This window comes from Streptopelia decaocto, assembly GCF_964273445.1.
Source record: "Streptopelia decaocto genome assembly, chromosome: 1".
Lineage (NCBI taxonomy): Eukaryota > Metazoa > Chordata > Aves > Columbiformes > Columbidae > Streptopelia > Streptopelia decaocto.
In genome coordinates, this window is record NC_138663.1 from 148,280,662 (window position 1) to 148,298,695 (window position 18,034).

The window sequence follows — 18,034 nt, forward strand, 5'->3', positions numbered from 1 at the left end:
CATTTATAGAGTTTTAACATTTATCTTTCATTTTTATAGTCAAAATTATTTGCCCCCCCTTTTTTTTGAGGGATGACTTTCATGAAGACACACCGATTATACAGTCCAGGTGCAAGGGAAGGGGCAGAACAGCTGGCCATGGCTATTGGAGAAGATAAGGCAGGGCAGCTGCAGATCCTACCTGAACATCTGCTGCCATTCCACCACCCTGTTAGAGATATCTTCCTGACCTCTGGCCAACAAGACCAGCATGTAGGTAAGGAGATACTTGTCCCTTCAAAGGAGGAGGATGTGTGTGTAGATAGACAGATAGATAATCTCAATCAAAAAATCTCACCCCCAGTCAAAGGAGAAAACTGAAGATCCCATAATCAAACTTGTCCATTTTGCAGAAGTATTACCATGATCAGTAATCAGTTGGGCATTTTTTTCTAGATCTATCACATTGTTTAGGTCCAACAAAACAAACAAACAAACAAACAAAACAGAGCTGACAGCCCTCCATCCTTCCCTCTGTTTAATATTAATATCATTCACCTCAGAAGCTCAAGAGTGCCTTAATTTTTTGAATCTAAATGTAAATAAAGCAAGGAATGTAAGCATAACTGAACGATCACTTAAACATACAGAGAAAATGCAAGAGTAAAAATGGACTGCTGTGCATTCCACCATAAGTTTAATTACATTGGTTCATTCTAAAATAATAATGCCTACCATTCTTATAATGCTTTCCAGGTTTGGGAGGAATCATACAAATAAAAGCTGCTCGGTGTTATGTAGTAGGCAAACGTTCCCTAGCTGTGCAAACTAAATAGCTATTGTGCTGTAGACACTTACAAGCAGAGCAAGAATACAAGCAAGGATTGCGAATAATTTCTATATAATCACATCCCATTTGGTAGAAGGCTGGAAAGGAGTTATCCATTTTCAAGAGCAGCATGCAAATATACGAAGGCAAAGCTGAAGGTGCAATGTCCAGATACTGTCCCCAGAAAATGCCTTCTAAGCCAACACAGATACAGCCACAGTCAGTAAAAACTGTCAGTCTCTTCTGTTCTGAATTTAACAGGAAGAAAGACGATGCAAGGAAAAGAACCAGGAAAGCAGAACAGGTTTGTGTTTGGGTTTTATCCATCCATCTATCTATCTATCTATCTATCTATCTATCTATCTATCTATCTATTTGAGACACTAAGCAATACCTAGTACCTTATTATAATTTAAGGACAACTACAAATTCAGTCTTGGAATGCTTCAATTTCACTCCACTCTCCTGCAACAGTATTTTGCGTTTTGAGTCTCTTTTTGTCTCCAGATACTCTTCAAAGTTAATGCATCAAGAAGGATTTGTTTCATCCACCATGGGAGTGAAGTCATTTCCACAGCCTGAAACAGGAGTTGCTTATCATCTGTCTCTTCAAACACACTTACCAAGGAACATGTGGCAAAATGTGCTGCTCCATCCCTATGTGTAAAAATGCACCTCTGCTTAAGAACCATGTTAATCACATTACTTAATTAGTTCACAAATAATCACTTTGCACTTATAATCTGAAGCTAGATGATTTGGCAGCTGAGACGGAAATTAATAAAATCCACATTTCTTCAAAGTAAACTGAAACCTGTTGCATCTTCTGTATCTCTTTCCGTTCCTTTCTATGTGTTTTATCTCAGGCTTCTGAGCATTTCATCTTTTTCCTATTTCCAAACTTAAAAGGCTCAGTATTTAATTTCTTAATATTTAATGTAATATTTCCCATGGTCTCTCTGGCAAGAAGAGAAAGCATGTGTGATGAATTTCTTTTTCTTTAATTTCCTTCAGGCCTGGCCTGGCTCTCACTTAGGTCCATGTACAGGGAAGAAGACAAACATACACTAAACTTTTAAGCATGAAAATATTTCTTTTGACATCAAAGGCTATTCAAACACTAAGGAGGTGTTTCTTCTAGTTGGAGCCCAACTCACAAGTCTCTCCCTCCTTTTCATAGAAGTGTGCTTTTACTTGTCTCTAGTCCCTTGTGTAATTTCTGTATAAAGCTTTCCCTCTTTCAATTTTTGCCTCCCTTCTTCCTCACCTCTTTTTTGTTCTCCTTTGCCCTTCTCCCTGTCCTTCTCAGGTTTCCCATTTCCTCCATCCTCCCACATGACCTCTGGTGTGGTTTGACAGCTCCCTCACCTCCTGCCCTTCACAGGGGTCTGTTGTAGCTTTGCTTCAGTTTTAGCTTCTTCTTCTCCATGATGGTGTCCAGCTCATGTTCAAGAGGATGCTTTAGAGGTGAATTACAGCAAGACTCTAATTTTAAGTATGTCAGCAATTTCTTCTATTGGTTTGCAGATTTGTGTCTTTTTAAACTACCCCAATGTCAAGGGTCCCTTGCATCATCTTCAGATGCTGTTTTTCCAGTGTTTTTCCTGGTTTAGGGCTATATAACTGGGCAGCTCTGGGAGACGTGGTGACAGGTTTATTCGGCTGCAAGGCCTGGAGCAACCAGAAGGAAGGACTGTTCTAGTCACTGGAGGTACTCTGGATTTGCACTGGTGTGTAACAGAGTACTTTTGGCTTTAATGTTTTAACAGTGATATTTAATTTTTTACATTTGAGGGAAGCAACCTGAAGTGCTGAAAGGATTATTCATTTCATTTCAGGTTTTCCAGTGTTTCCTTCTCCTGCTGAAGCAATGCCTTTTAACCTCAAAGGTTCTGCACTACTCCTTTTACTTAAATTAACAGTTTTACTCCAGAGAAAGCCCAAGCCCTTGATACTGTATTTTGCATTTCTCCAGGCATCAGTATTGTTTTGTCGAGTTTGGAATTTCTTTCTGCAAGGACACAGGTTAGATTACTGGACATTACTCAGCAACAATGAAGCTCTGCATCAGGAGCTTTTCTTTACCTTTGTGCTTACTCCTTCTCTTCTGGAGTAACACAAGAACAGAAAGAGATTCATGGCGTTCTGCACACTGAAATTTAGTAAATTTTACTATACAGTGTCTAGATTACCCTTGTCACAACAGGGTCATCTCGCTGTACATATCAGAAGTTGACTGGAGACTCATAAAGCTGACAAAAATATTTTGTGCAGCCTTCCTGACACAACTCTCACAAAAAGTCAACTTAAAAAGTGTGATTTGAGAAAGGAAAAGGAAGGCTTCTGCAAGTGCTTGGATTGCAATCCCCAAATCCAAAAGTCCTCTGTTACACCACAGGCACAGGTACAGAAGAAAGCTTGGATTAGGGACTGGACCACAAATGGAAATTCTCTTTGGCAAAATTATGATGTATTTGAATTGTAGCTTCTGCCTTAAGTAGGCTCTTTCATTATATTAATAGTCAAAAGTTAGCCAAAAAGGGAATTTTCCAAAAGAAATATAAATCTGAAGAATGGGGCTTCTCCTGCAGTTTCTCTTAGGGGAAGTTCTGTTCATATTCCATATGTGCAAGTGGCTGCATCTTATTTTTTAAAATCTCCCGTGACTAGTATACACCCTGGATCCGTAACTCCAAAATGCCACGGTCTCCCCGCTTCCAGCTGTGCCTCAACACCGGCTCACATGGGATCTCGGACACAGTCCAGCTGCTGCATCCAGACGCGGGTACCGGGTGGAGACGGACGGCACCCGGCACAGGACACCCGGCAGGGAGAAGAGGCTCGCTCTTATTTTCACCTTTCCAGTCCCCGCAGAGCTTGGGTATGATACAATAACGACTAAAGCACGATTATTTGAGGACGCGCTGAAGCACCCGGCGGGGTCGGGTGACGGATGGGGACCCCGCGCTGCGCCTCGTCGCGCCCGCCAGGGGGCGCCGCGCCGCCAGGGATGGTGGGGCCGGGCGGCGGCGCGAACCCCAGCCCCGCTCCCGACCCGCGGGGCACGCGCTGCTCCCCTAGGGGCAGCTTGTGCCCTGGGACTCCTTCCCAGCCGTCCGCCATCGTGACCCCGCTCCCCTTGGGGCGCCCGGTCAGGCCTGGGCTGCAGGGGTTCCTCCACGCCCCCAACCGGGTGTCCTCGGCTTTCCCGAGGGGGGTGTCCTCCGCCTGCTCCCGGCTGCGTGCAGCCGCACGGCCCGTCCGGCAGCCTCCGCCAGGAGGAGGAGGAGAAGGGAGCGCGGCGGAGGAAGGCAGGCGGCGAGCCCTGCTGGGTCGGGTTACAGGGAGCCATGGAGCAGCGGCGGGGCGGGCGGGGACCGCCCGCGGGGCGGCCGCCGTGCCGCGGGCGCCCCCCCGGGGCTCCCCGTCGCTCCCCGCCCCGCGCGGAGGCGCGGCGGGCAGCTCCCCGGGCCGCGCCGGGCCCCGCCGCAGCTGCTGAGCCGCGCCTTGCCAAGCCGTGCCGGACGGTGGAGGGAGGCGCGGGCAGGCAGGTGTCCTCCTCCGGCACCGTTCCGCTTCGCGCCGCTGGCATCGCCACTGAACCGCACGGCGGTGGGCAGCACCGCCCAGGCAGCCCCCGAGGTCACCGCGGCCCGCCACCGGGGACAGCCCCGCCGCCGCCTCCCCGCGCACCCCCGCCGCCCCGATGGCCCCCGCCGCCCCGCCGTCGCCCCCCCGCTGCCGCCGGCCTTGGCGGCCCTAGGGGCGTCGGAGCCCTGCGCTGCCCCGCGGAGGGGAGGCGGAGGCGGCGGCGGGGCGGAGGCGGAGGCGGAGGCGAGGGGGCGGCGGAGCGGCGGCGGAGCGGCAGCGGAGCGGGAGCCGGCGGCGGCGATGGACGAGTCGTCGTTGCTGGACCTGCTGGAGTGCTCCGTGTGCCTGGAGCGGCTGGACACCACGGCCAAGGTGCTGCCGTGCCAGCACACCTTCTGCCGCCGCTGCCTGGAGAGCATCGTCAGCTCCCGCCACGAGCTGCGCTGCCCCGAGTGCCGCATCCTGGTGGGCTGCGGCGTGGACGAGCTGCCCGCCAACATCCTCCTCGTCCGCCTCCTGGACGGCATCCGACAGCGGCCCCGCGCCGCCGGGGGCGCCAGCGGCAGCCCCAGCGCCGCGGCCCCGGCGTACCCCCATCCCGCCGCCGCCCCCAGCGCCGTCGCCGCCGCCGCCGCTTCGGCCGCCGCCAGCCTACGGGAGCTGGCGGCCGCCAGCCGCAGCGCCCTGCTGGGAAAGGTGGGTGCCGGGCCGGGGGCGGGCGGGGGAGCGCGGGCGGGCGTGTGCGTGTCACCGCAGGGCGCCGGACGGTCCCGGTTTGCCGGCGGGACGTCCCGCAGGGCGGTGGAGGCTGTTCCCCGGCGGGGCATCAAGGTGTCGGCCTCTCCGCGCTCTTAAGGCCGGAGGTTGCGGTTGCCCCCCTGATGTAAAGATGGGAGGCTTGGGGAGGCTCGGCCGGGATGTCCTAAAACTATTCCCGGTGGCCCGAGGGACCGGGGCCGCTCCGGGAACCCCCGCGGTGGTTGGGACCGACTGTCCGGCGGCTCCTGCCCCGACGGGGCCCGGGACAGCCCCCGGTGTAGCAGAGCTGGACGTGGCTCCTGGAGTTTAAGAAACACAAAGTGCCTCGAAAGCGCTTTTATCCGGCGTGCTGGCCTCTGCCAGGTGTCTGTCAGGTGCAGGCAGGAGCTGGCTCCCGCTCTCCTGCTGCCTGCGAGGATACGTCCCTAGAAATACTCGGTCGGTCCGGTACCCGGCGCTTTCATCTCAGCGCCGAGTTTTCCGCTCCCGGGACGCTGCCTGTGCGGTTACAGCCACGCAGAGTCCTGCTGACAGCCAGGGTTGAGTGGGGTTTGAAGCTGAAGCTGACCTTCCCAAAGGAGCGTAATTTTGGTTTTATGTATAAGGTGTGTGATTCATTGAAGGAGAGTACTGCAACATGTGCATTTATGAATTTTAAAACTGCAAACGAGTACCCGATCTTGCTCCCTTTAAAATCAATGGCGAGGGTTTCATTAACTCAGAGGGGACAAGAACAGTTCCTCCCAGTGTTCTGTATAATTGTAGAATTTGATATGATAAAATTTGCTATAGGAACTCTTTAGGAAACTTTGGAATGAAGACACTCTGAAGATTGTGAATTTCATCCTATTTCTCACGTGATATATATAACAGATATATTTAATTGTCTTTGATCATTCCTGAAATCTGCTTGAGCTGTAGTTTAGTGTAAAGGCTTTTGATTTGGAAAGGTCAATGCAGAGATTCCCTGTGAAGTTGTACTGCTATAGTAAATGTTTCAATTAATTCATTGCCTTTTTTTTTTTTTTCCCCCTGAGAAAAATGAATAGACCTGTACTGGCGTTTTGAAGTTTTGCCTACAGGAAATGATGGCAAATGCCATACATTGTTCCATAAAATTCAATTTTGGAGTCTGAAGTGAAATATGCTTAGCAATATTTCTGGAAGGTAGATCTTTTATTACTAAGTTGTAGACCACAGTGATCTTCAGGTATTTAATAATGATTAGTCAAATTTAAAGAAGAAAAAAGGGAACAGGATATTGCGCTCTGCTTTTTTGCTTATTTGTTTTTCAACTAAACTTCGGGTTGCAGCTTTGTGATAGCTAGACGGCTCCTGTCATCTTGAGTTTCAGCATTACAAAAAAAAGAAGTTTGCATTCATTAAGTTGTTTAAAACATTGTATCCTCACGTTCTGGTTTGGTGTCCCAGTTGGTCTTCTCTTATGGGAGGTAGGGTCTGCGTGGAAGTCTTGTTACACCTGCAGGGTTCCTATTGCAGAGGGAGGCTCTTGCACTCTGACCAACCTTTTGTGACCATCCAGCAAGAAGACAGTCTCTGGTTTTCATATCTTTAAATCCTAGTCAAGCTTGGATGTTACAGGGGGGTGTGCATGTAAGGAAATTCTTAATGGGGAAAGTTACTTGAGAGTAAATGTGTATGTTATTGCAAATTTTTGGAGAAGTTGTTTTTTCATTATTTTTCCATGGATTTACAGCTTTTAAGAAGTTACTTCCCTAGCCATTATTGCAGCTATCATATGGAAAATAAAAACACATTGCATTCCATCGTTTTCTGGCTTTGATTGAAAAGCACCTTGGTGAGCATCTTCAGTTCTGTTGCCTGTTTTTGTGTGGGTTGTTACCCATCTGTATTTGATAGAAAGCAAAGTTACACATGACCTGAGAATCACATTTTGGCTTTTATGGTTAACAACTGCATTTTGTTCTGCTAATGGGTGATTCTGGGGCTGTGGGTCTCCTGGGGCAGAGAGGGTCTGTGAAAATGTTTGCTTGGCCTTTTGACTGACCACATGATTTTATCCTGGAAATCAATGCAATGTGCTTGATCCTTACAAGGTTCATTACAGTGAAAGAAAGTCTGAACTAATCTGCTTTTAAAAAAAGCAGCAGGGGAGAATAATCCTCCTTGGAGCTGCTGATACAGCTGATTGCTGAGCTATCCTGGAGAAAAGGGTACAGCACCTCTCTCAGTACTAAACAATAGATGATACAAACCACCCTAGAATTAGGCTTTTTGAGGCAGATAGTGAAGAGCAGAATTGTTATAATCTTTTTCAATTTTACATTGGTCTTTGACAGTTTAGTTCCTTTGGAGAGAGCAGAAGTGATTATTTTTATATTTTTTAAAAATTTTATTTCGGAAATTGCTGTAGATTTGCTGCCTGGGGCTTAAATGCAAATTACGCTATTTTACTAATTAATACCTTTCATTTTAGGTAGTGCAGTATGTAAAATGGGACATACCATTTTGGGCTTTTTTGGTTAGGAAGGAAACTGCTGATGGTGAAACGTAATGGCAGGCAGCCAAGGTCACTTCTATGAGACTTCAGCCTTGCCCAGATCCTCGGACTGATATGTTAGAATCACACCAGGGATCTGTTTCTCTGAGAATTTCAATTAACCTTAGAAGACAGAGCAGGGCTAGCTTCCATGTTCCTATTAGGCCTGTGTTTTGCTTCTATACCTTATACTTGGAGGAAGTCTGCTTTGCATAGAAGTTTTTTTCTAAAATCAATGGATGTTGTTTATCACTTGGGCAAAACTCTGAGGGGTTTGTATTTCTTTATCTGGTCTTTGGTCCTTTTTTGGCCATTATTTATTGCAGACCTGGTCTATCCAGAGTGCTGAAACCCAGTGTGGGAGGGGCTGGGGACAGACTGGCACTGGGGCCATTCTGAAAGCTGTCTAAGACCATTCTTCAGAAGCACTTCCAAAATACTGTAGGTGTTTTAAAGTATGTGGTATACATATGCAGCATGAGAAATCTGGAAGTGGTGTTCACCTACTAATATATGCTTGAAAAATGTTTGGGATGCTATTGATATAGTGGTACTTGACCTTTGGTAAGCCAGTTTGTCTCCCAATGCTTCTATTTCAGCCTCTAAAAAAACTCAGCAGTCTGTTTGGCGAAGCATATTTGGGATGTTCACATTAAAGATGCTATGTAAATGCATAGTATGCTATTAGACAATATGGAAGGGTCTGGCAGCTGAAAGAGCACACTGGAAGAATGAAGAAAAGAAATCCAGCAACTGTTAGAGTGGCCCCCCCGGGGGGTAAAGCAGGAGCCTAAGAGTGGTTTATAATGGTAGGTGCATTACACACAAGGTTATAATTTATTGGCTCCTCTGTTTCCATTACCACTGTTGAACCACTTGGGGAATTCAGGTTCTGTCAAAGTAAATGGCTCCCTTAGATTGTGGAGGCATTATGGTAAATCTGCCTTCTTTACTGAGTGGTGGGGATTTTTCATGTATTTATTTAAATTTTTCTAAACAATTATTGCAGTTTATCACTTACAATTTTTTTTCAGGAGTTCTCAAGATCAAATAGCCAGTTAAATGTATGCAAGTCTTTAGTAATTTCCTCCTAAACCAGGCATCTCCCACTCCAGGTGCGGGGTTTATTGCTTCCTTGCTTTCAATACAAACTGAGAACAACAACATTTGCATGAAAAAGAAACAACCTAGAAAAACAAAACATGTCTCTGTTTTCCTGGAAGAGACAATACGGCCCAAGTGATGGATAGGTGCTTTACCAGACGGGGGTATAGGTAATGGCAGAGGGTAAGATGTGTGCGTGGGGAAAATGATGTGTCGCCACGCCTGAGTGAAGTGACAGATGGGCTGCACTCCCCTGTGTTGCACTGGGTGCTTCTCCCACGTATCAGCCTTGCAGAGCTATTTCACTGTTTCAGGTGGAAGGCTGCAATTTGGTAGCCCAGGGGAGAGGTTGCTGCCCTTGGCTTCACAGGAGTTCTGCAAGCAGAGGGAGCAGTGCCAGTTTGCTAGCTGGGTTTTTCAGTTGCTCTGTTTGTAGAAATTCTCCAAAAGACACATTGAATCATTATTTTTTATGGGAGTCCTGCCTCATCCTGCACTATCTGTAGGTTTTTGAGGTTACAGTGGATTCGATGTGGAGGAGACATTGCAGTAATTTTCCACAGCTGCGTTTGTTTGTTGGATACATTGTCTATCAGGTGAAGATTCCACCCTGGGTTACATAAGAGGAAGCGGATGGAGTCTGGTGTTTACATGCGTTTATTTCCATTGTAAGCAGCAGTGGGTTGTGTGTGGGACACACATTTTCTTGAGCAGAGGAGACTCTTCAACTTGGCTTTTTAATGGCCAGATTTTCACAGATAGGAGTGCCTTTTGTCAGCAGTGCAGAGTGTGCTTAGACCCATGGACTTACCTTACTTTCGTTCTTTCTCTCTGAATTATTTGCTGTAGTTTGGCTGGCCAGTTCCTGAACTTTGTCATAAAGCCATCCAAATAGGACTGATATTCTACATGACTAAGTCTCTGATCTTGAGGATTCTTTTTTTTCTGGCAGGTGCCTAAAAAAATGTGTTTCAAAGCAGGAGATGAACAATCATGCTAAAGGGTATTGCAAAAAAATATAGCCAGGAGAATATAAAAGCTTAGCAATTAAAGCTGTTCTCACAGGAGTGAGCGAGCACAGGAGAGAGGATTCACCAAGCTCTTACACATTTCAGAAAACCTGCCATTTGCACTGTCATCTTTATGTCCATTATGTTTTCCAAAAACAGAGTATTTTCACCCATCTTCGGATGATGCTGTTAATTTTTACCTGCGTGCTAGAAAAATGCATGATGAGCCTGACGTGACCAACGGGTGCCAGTGTTGACACTGGGCTTTTCTTTCTGGACTGGGATGGCCAGCAGTGACTCAGTCACACCCAGAACATTCATGGGGCCGTGGAGAAGACTTTGTGCCACTTTGTGTGTGGCTCCTGATCCTCCCCATGGGTTTGTGGCAGTGTGGTGTGCCTCTGTGGGACTCTTCTTGCTGTCAAATGTGTCATCCCTCTGAACGATTCATGACAAACGTTAGTAATGCTGAGTGTGTGACAGTGTTTGGTATTTGATAGCTGATTACTCTAGGAGAAAATGGAGAGACTTTCAAGACTCTTAGACCTGAGATCCTGTGTGCATTTTAATTCTGTCAATTTTTGCCCACCTCCCCTAAACCTCTGCTGTTTGGGGAGACAACACCATTGTGTTTTTAAGGCTGAAAAGGCATGGAGAGCATGGTCCTGTGCAGGATGTGGCCATTTTTACCTCTGTTGAGCTGTATGAACTTACAGATCTTCACATTTCCCAGCTGAAAACCTGCCCCAGTAGCACTCACTCACCCCCATGTGCTTCACGATATTCACAGAGAAGCTGCCCTACAAACACGGAGTTGTTACTAGAGAGGCTGGGATCCTGGGAGATTAAAAAGCGCCGATTGAGTACACTGGAGCTACGACAGTTATTTTCTGCTGTTGAATGGGGTTTGGCAGAGATGCTGCACGTTTGTTTGCAGGGAACATCGGTGCAGGGATGCAGCAACAAGCGTGGTGTACGTGCTGTAACATTACACTGTATTCCCTGTTTCTAATCTTATCAGTTCATGTTCAGGCAGACTCCTGGTGCTGGCCAAGTGCCCAACAGGTCAGACCGGCTGAAGTTGCTGGCTGCTAATGCTGTGTGCCTCTTCTTGCAGGTCGGAGGGAGGCTGCAAATGCCATGCTGCTCTTTCTAGACAAAGCTGTGTCCATACAGTAAATAAGCTGCCACATAAAATGCTACAACAATATTTTATGTATGTCATATAAGATTTTATGCTCTGGGAAGGTCTTTTCTTATAGTCTAGAGTTATTTTTGTTTGCTGTCTCATAATTTTAGGTTAATAATTCCATTACTGTTTCAACTTGAAAAGTGTGTCTGGGTACTTCTTGAGTTTTGCACTGTTGCATTTAGAATTTTGCCTCTAATTTCACTATTTTGTTCAACATTTAATGCTGTCTCTGTTAAGACGTACTGCTTAAATTTCAGTTAAAAACCATAATTCCCTCTTGCACTTCAGTAATCCACCTGTAATATCTGTAACTATGGAATGCTGCTTTTGAAGTCTGCTCTTCCTTAAAAGACTTTCCTTAAACTGCAAAAGGTCAGTTACAACTAATATTTCATTGTGACTAATGTCTTTAAGCATTGCAACATTGTAATTGCTGACCTCTAGTCCACTAATTTCATTCACTTTTCAGGGACTTGGTGACTTCTGCGGACTAAAACCGTCTGGGATGCACACGGTTTCAGCTTTCCAGTGCTCACTCATCACATATTGAGCTGAATTTTTGCAAACATTTTCAATGTGGTCTAGTTAAAATCTGATATTTTGCAACAGGTTTTCCCAATCTAGGGTAAGCTGTCATGGGAAGAACCCAAGATTAGTTCTAATAGGACATGAGAGCCTGGACAAAGATAAACTATGGGATTTGAGAAGGCTGCATGACCTTGGCCTTGCCCCAGCTCCCACAGCAGCTGTGCTTCTGCAGCTGGGGAGGGAGCAATGGAGAAATACAGTGCCAGCAGAAAGCTACCTATTTATCCCTAGTCTTGCATCAAAACAAACTGCTTCTGATTACAGAAGTCTCTTGCATGGAGCAGACTGGTACTTTGGCTTGAAACTTAGTGGCCTGACAATTATGCAAAAGAAAGAAAAACAAACTAATTAAAAAAACCCCCACAAAACCCAAACCAACCAACCAATGAAAACCACAAACAAGTAAACAAACAAAACGTGTGAAAAAAGCTAGAATAAATTATTCCTAGTGCCTCATGCAGGTGAGCCTGGTTCTCCCCATTTACCAGCCCCAGTTTCTCTTCAATGAGTTCGGATTCCTCTGGCAGCTTGAGATGTGCCTTTTCCTGACAGTTCGAGGTGCTGGGGGGGTTGCTGATGTGCTACTTTTACTTGCTTGGCTCCATTACTGTCTTCCTCAGCAACAATGTTAAACTTGTTACCTCGTCTTTATGGGAAGTTTTACTTATGTTGCTAAAAACCCTTAAAATTATTTTAATAACTTAAAAAAACCCCACAGTGTGTGCCCAATAATTTAATCTAATTGTCCTTGCATGTAATGTGAGCGTTTTTATTCAGTTAAAAAGAACAAACATTAATTTAACAGTACATGTACATGAGATGCCTCTCAGTTCAGGGGAAGGACAGAAGGAAGGAATATTACTTTTGGTATTAAAAAGACATTTTGTTTTCAAAAGTAGAGAGAAAAATGTAAAACATCTGGAATTAAGAGCACTTTCTGCCCAGTCTTTTAAGCATAACTTCCATCAGCTCCACAGAACTTGCTGCACACCGGTCACTGGGTGGGGTCACCTGTGAACTCAGACGATGAACAGCCTAACATCTACCCTAAGGAGCTGGTGGGGCTGCACCCCATCTCTGCTGGGAGTCACTGGGAAGGGCTGGTGTCTGGCACCAGGCTCACTCCTCTGCATTTGTAGGCCAGCTATCAAGGGGTTAAATAGCGAAAACCACGTTAGAGTTTGTCTCAGAACTGGTTTCTGGCACTTTCAAAGCAGGGGCTGGCCCCTGCCGAAATTTGGCTTCTCATCTTGTTGTCAGAATGGTTGGGATTTTTAGTGCAACTGTTCTGTTTGCGTGTGGTTGACCCAAGGGCAGGGGTTTCTGAAGGACATGTGCCCTCATTAGTGCTGTGAAGCTGTTTCTGCAGCAGGTCTCTATCTTGTCCCATTTTGGAAGCTGGAAGGCTGAGCAGCCTGGCTTGCAGCACTGGGTGCCAGAGGAGAGAAGGCTGTGAGATTCGCTGATTAAAAAAAGAGAGTGATGGGACTGTTTTCTTTCACCATGGTGATCACATAACATAACTTGACTTGGGGATGCTGAGAAATTTTCCTCTGCTCTGGAAGAAGGTGGGACGAAGGTGCAAAGCGCTTTCCTGCTCTGTGGCATTCAGCCATGTTTCATTTTGAAGATACCTTAAGGATTTGTGGTAGTGAGGCATTTTTCCCTTGTGTTGGCTGTCAGCTGGAGTATGATTTATCAGACAACTGAAACTAATGCTGTATATGGTTAAGGAGTGCCGTTCTGTGCACAAAAATGGTGTTTATGAGAAGAAGTTGCTGCTTGGTCGATGCTTAGAGTGTCTTTGCTGCTACAGCAACAGGCATGAGAGTCTGATTATTCAGGCAAGTTAGCATAATTTTTTTTTCCAAGTTTTTAAAAGATCTGATCCAAACCAATCTGAATCGGCCATTACTAATTTTAGAATGGTCTGCTTGCATGAGATAACAAATCCCAGTCACAGTTTAAAGAGAAAATATTTTAACAGAAGGCTGGCAAGATTGTTATCAAAATGTTAATGATCATTTCTCCTACAGTCTCAGTTATTTTCAGAGGGAGAACCAGAATAGACACATCATCTGAATAATATTGATTTTAATATGTATTACTGTCTCATTAAGCTGTTGAAGTCTTTCCCCTTCTGGACAAAAGTTCATTAATTGCTGCAGTCGATGTATCATTAAAGTAGGTTTGGGTGCAAGATAGGTGGAGTGAGAGATCTTAAATTTTGATCGTGCAGTTGTGGATGGACTGTGGGTAAAGACATTATGGTCTTAACCAAAAAGAAAGGGACACTGCTGTGTTTAGTGTGATGCTGCCTGATTGCATTCTGAGTGACAGCCAAGAAGTCAGCAAATTACAGGCACTATCATATTTACTTTACTAAATGATCATTTCAGTAAATATTATCGAACATGTTTATTTGCAGATTAATTTCAGGGTAATTCCAATCAAAAACTCCTCTGTGAGTTACTATAAAAAGACATGATTTTATGAATTTACTTTTGAATTTCTAATTTCATTTTGAAACAGCTTTTAACAGGCTGCCTTTTTATTGGCTGCCTCCTTATGTGTTTTGAAATGCTTTTATTGCAGCTTGTATCAGGTTTGCTATGTTGTCATCCCTATAAGCAAATCAATACATTTTCATTTCCAATGACAGTAATAATTTATGAATTTGTAATTATTTTAACTCAGTAAAGTAGAATGAAGATTTTGTTTTGATTGTATTTTGACTGACGTCAGTTAACATTTATTTATCTGTAAATAAAACACACAAGTATATGTATGTGTATGTGTGTTTAATATCTATATCTCCCTGAATATATAGTTTGTTGACAGAAAAGCCCATTCCATTCATTCTTCTTGAGTCCATATCCAATTCAATAAATCGTGTAGTATTGTCACCATGTGATGTGCATGCGTGTCATGTGTCATGGCACAGTGGCTGGTCCTGCCACATGTCTGGACATGTGCCTGCTGTCACCCCTAGGTGATAGAATGTGCCTGCTCCAGGATGATGGGTGTGCACATACGCAGCCTCCTCTGGAACCCCAAAAATACAGGTTTGTGCTTGTCATGTGAAGGAGGAGGGGTGGATGCCCAGCAAGGGGAGCAGGATTCAGCTGGAGGGGAGGAATGGGTACCAGTTTGCTGTGAGGCACCTGTCCCTTGAGGATGCTGAGGCTCTTCTTGTCCTCGCTGCCGAGCCTCCTTGTGATTTTGTGCTAAAATGTCACGAGATAAGAGACAGAAATAGCACAGACTTCCCTGGCAGAGGTGTGAGCTGCCGCACATCGAGTGGGTAGGAGTCATCAGCGCTGGGGCTGCTGCTTTGCTCCAGCTCTGTGCGGGGAGGGCACAGCGCTGCAGAACAGGCAGGCGCGGACGACTTTGCTCTCAGCCCAGAGCATCTTGCATTTCAGCCAAGAGTTTTCGTGTGAAGAGCCTCATTCCCTCATATACTTCCTTTCTAAAACAAATCATAAAAGAGCCCTTGGAGAATAGAGTCATACATACACGTCATAAAATACAGTAAAATAATAGCTGACAACCATGAGATGGTTTTTTTTTTTTTTTAACTTATTCTCTTCTGCTGTGTAGGTAATCATACTATTAGATCATAGTGGAAAACATCTGATTGTTTATATTTCACAGTCACGCAGCAATGTAAAATCCAAACCAATCGTACCTTTTTAATAATGAAAAAGTCAGTAAATTATTTTCTAAAAGGAACGTGTGGTACTTTTGATCTATATTGCAGAAAGGAAACTTTATTTTTTCCTAGCTTGACTTTTATCTGTTCTTTTGATAAACACAGGACTTCCTTTTATATACGGTCAGTCTCACTTTTATCTCAGTATATATTTCCATGGTGGGGCTATCACTGTAGTCATTACTGTTAAAAATAATTTAGCACACTTTAAAGAAGGGACTGTGTAAGGTTCAGCATCTGCAATAATATTGTTCTGCCAGGGAGAGGTCATTTTGTGCTTATTAACAAACAAAACCTCAATAGCCAGGGTTGAATAGCCGTCTCACACTCATCCCAGGCCTTGAAAACAAGGAAGCAAGTAACTAGGGGGAAAATCGGTGCCTTCCTCCCTTTGTCTGGCCAGCAGCACACTGCAAGAGATGCAGAGGTGTAAGAGAGCCACAGGACTTCTGCTTTCCAGTTTCTGTGCTTCTAATGTTTGTTTTGTAAGGATCTTAGACCATCAAAATCTAAGAATTGGTTTTGCCTATTCTATTTTTTAAAAAAATATAAAATAAAGCATTGAATTATCTGCCCTCTGCTGTGTGTAGTGATGCCCCTGGATGAGAGTGGGAAATGGGTTTGGTGCATCGAGTCACCATGGTCCTCTGGGCGACACAAGGGAGTTTGTGATGCTCTTTAGTGCATCTCCTCTCCCAAATGTTTCACCCACCTTCAAAAAGTTACTAAAAATAGGAACCCCAGAAGCAAACTGCTCTGTTAGTAGCAGTAACAGAAAATGCAGGAGAGGATCTGTGTCATTGTCCCCTTCCTGCAGTGCTCTGCCGCTGATGGAAGATGCCCAGCAGGCAGGAACAGGCAGGAACAGCCTGTCCAGGGGATGGGCTATGGCTCTCCTGTCCTCCTTCCCTCTACATGTGCACCCTCACTCTCCAGTGGGCCAGGGCACCTGCCAGTGTCAGGAGCGGAGGAATGGGCATGGGTAGTCACTGAATTTTTAATCTCGCAAATTAATATGTTTTAATCCTTTCTAGCCTACACTGCAGAGCCTGGCTTTCAGGCTGGACATCATCACTCTTCTCTGTGCAGTGGGCACAGAGAGGCACCCAGAAGATGAGCTCCTTCCAGAGAGGGACCCAGAAGATGAGCTCCTTCCACGTGGATGACGAAATGCATCACGAGTCACCAGTGATGCTAGTGGTCGGGGATCCTGGGAGAAGGGTGTGCTTGGCAGCAGCTAATGATGGGATGACTGTACAGTGTTTAGTCAGACTGAAAGGCAGCACAGGGCCATGCAGAAGATGGGAGAGAATAATTTTTGGATGTCTGGTTTCCTGTGGGAGTAGGGCTCGTGCAATAGCTTAATCTTAAAAATATGAGGGCAGTGTTTAGGGAGAATTTGCCCTGACAGCGTTGTAGGCTGGCATTTCAGCGTAGTCAATAATAAGACTAATAAGATTTGGAGAACACATTGAACTCTCTTTTTTTAATCTGTTTCCACACCTTCTGAGTTCAGGTGTATCTGCTGCACCAGGGGCATGGCCGACCATGGCTGGTGAGCATCTTCCTTTTTGTGACAGCTGAAACAGAGTCGGTGGGCTTGTGTCATGGTATATTTGTTATCAAATTAAAACTCATTAGACTCATCTTGCTTTGACCACCACCTGCTTAGAAAACAGCAGCAGTGGCAGCTGTCTCCTGCCCATGAGCATGGGAGGAGGATTCAGGGTACACTGAGGTGACAATAAAAAGGGCATAGTCCACGGCATGGGGGGACACGCATTCCCAATGGGTGATGTTTTTCAGCTCCTTATAGTTCCTTTTTTTTTTTTCATGAAACAAGGTTTAAAAATTCCAGGAGTTATTCCAGTTATTCCAGCCTCTTTAATATGTTTTGGCTTTTTGTTAATTTAGTTAGATTTTATACAAACCAGAAGTTTAAATTCCCTTCATGATACCACCGGTGCACTGCTCTGTCAGAGGGGCCCTTTCCTATTTAATTTGGTCATTTGAGAATGAATTAGAGACAAATTAGAGAACTAGACAATTGGAGAACTGGGCAATCACCAACCGCAGGAAGTTCAACAAGGGCAAGTGTCGGATTTTGCTCCTGGGACACAGCAACCCTGGCTGTACATATAGATTGGGGTATGAGATGCTGAAAAGCAGCTTCATAGAGAGGGATCTGGGGGTTCTGGTCGACAGCAAGTTGAACACGAGCCACCAGTGTGCCCCGGCAGCCAAGAGGGCCACCCGTGCCCTGGGTGCATCAAGCACAGCATTGCCAGCCGGGCGAGGGAGGTGATTGTCCCTCTCTGCTCTGCACTGGTGCAGCCTCACCTGGAGCACTGTGTGCAGTTCTGGGCAACACAGGATAAAAAGGATATAAAGCTATGGGAGAGGGTCCAGAAGAGGGCTACGAAGTTGGTGAAGGGTTTGGAGGGGAAGCCGTATGAGGAGCAGCTAAAGTCACTTGGTTTGTTCAGCCTGGAGAAGAGGAGGCTGAGGGGAGACCTCATGGCAGCTACAGCTTCCTCACAAGGGGAGGAGGAGGGGCAGGTGCTGATCTCTTCTCTCTGGTGACCAGTGACAGAACCCGAAGGAATGTCAGGAAGATGTGCCAGGGGAGGTTTAGGTTGGACATTAGGAAAAGGTTCTTCACCCAGAGGGTGGTGCAGCACTGGAACAGGCTCCCCAGGGAGGTGTCACGGCCCCAAGCCTGACAGTGTTCAAGAAGAGACTGGAC

The 18,034-nt window shown here is 45.8% G+C and overlaps 1 protein-coding gene across 1 annotated transcript in view; it reads left to right on the top strand.

Moving 5' to 3' along the window:
- Positions 1-4,669: 4,669 nt before the first annotated feature.
- Positions 4,670-18,034, top strand: part of SH3RF3 (SH3 domain containing ring finger 3) — a 254,882-nt gene continuing 241,517 nt past the window's right edge. The window contains exon 1 of the mRNA XM_082043534.1: positions 4,670-5,095. Coding sequence (XP_081899660.1) covers positions 4,700-5,095 — 396 coding nt within the window. The 5' untranslated portion in view covers positions 4,670-4,699. The remainder of the gene's footprint in view (positions 5,096-18,034) is intronic.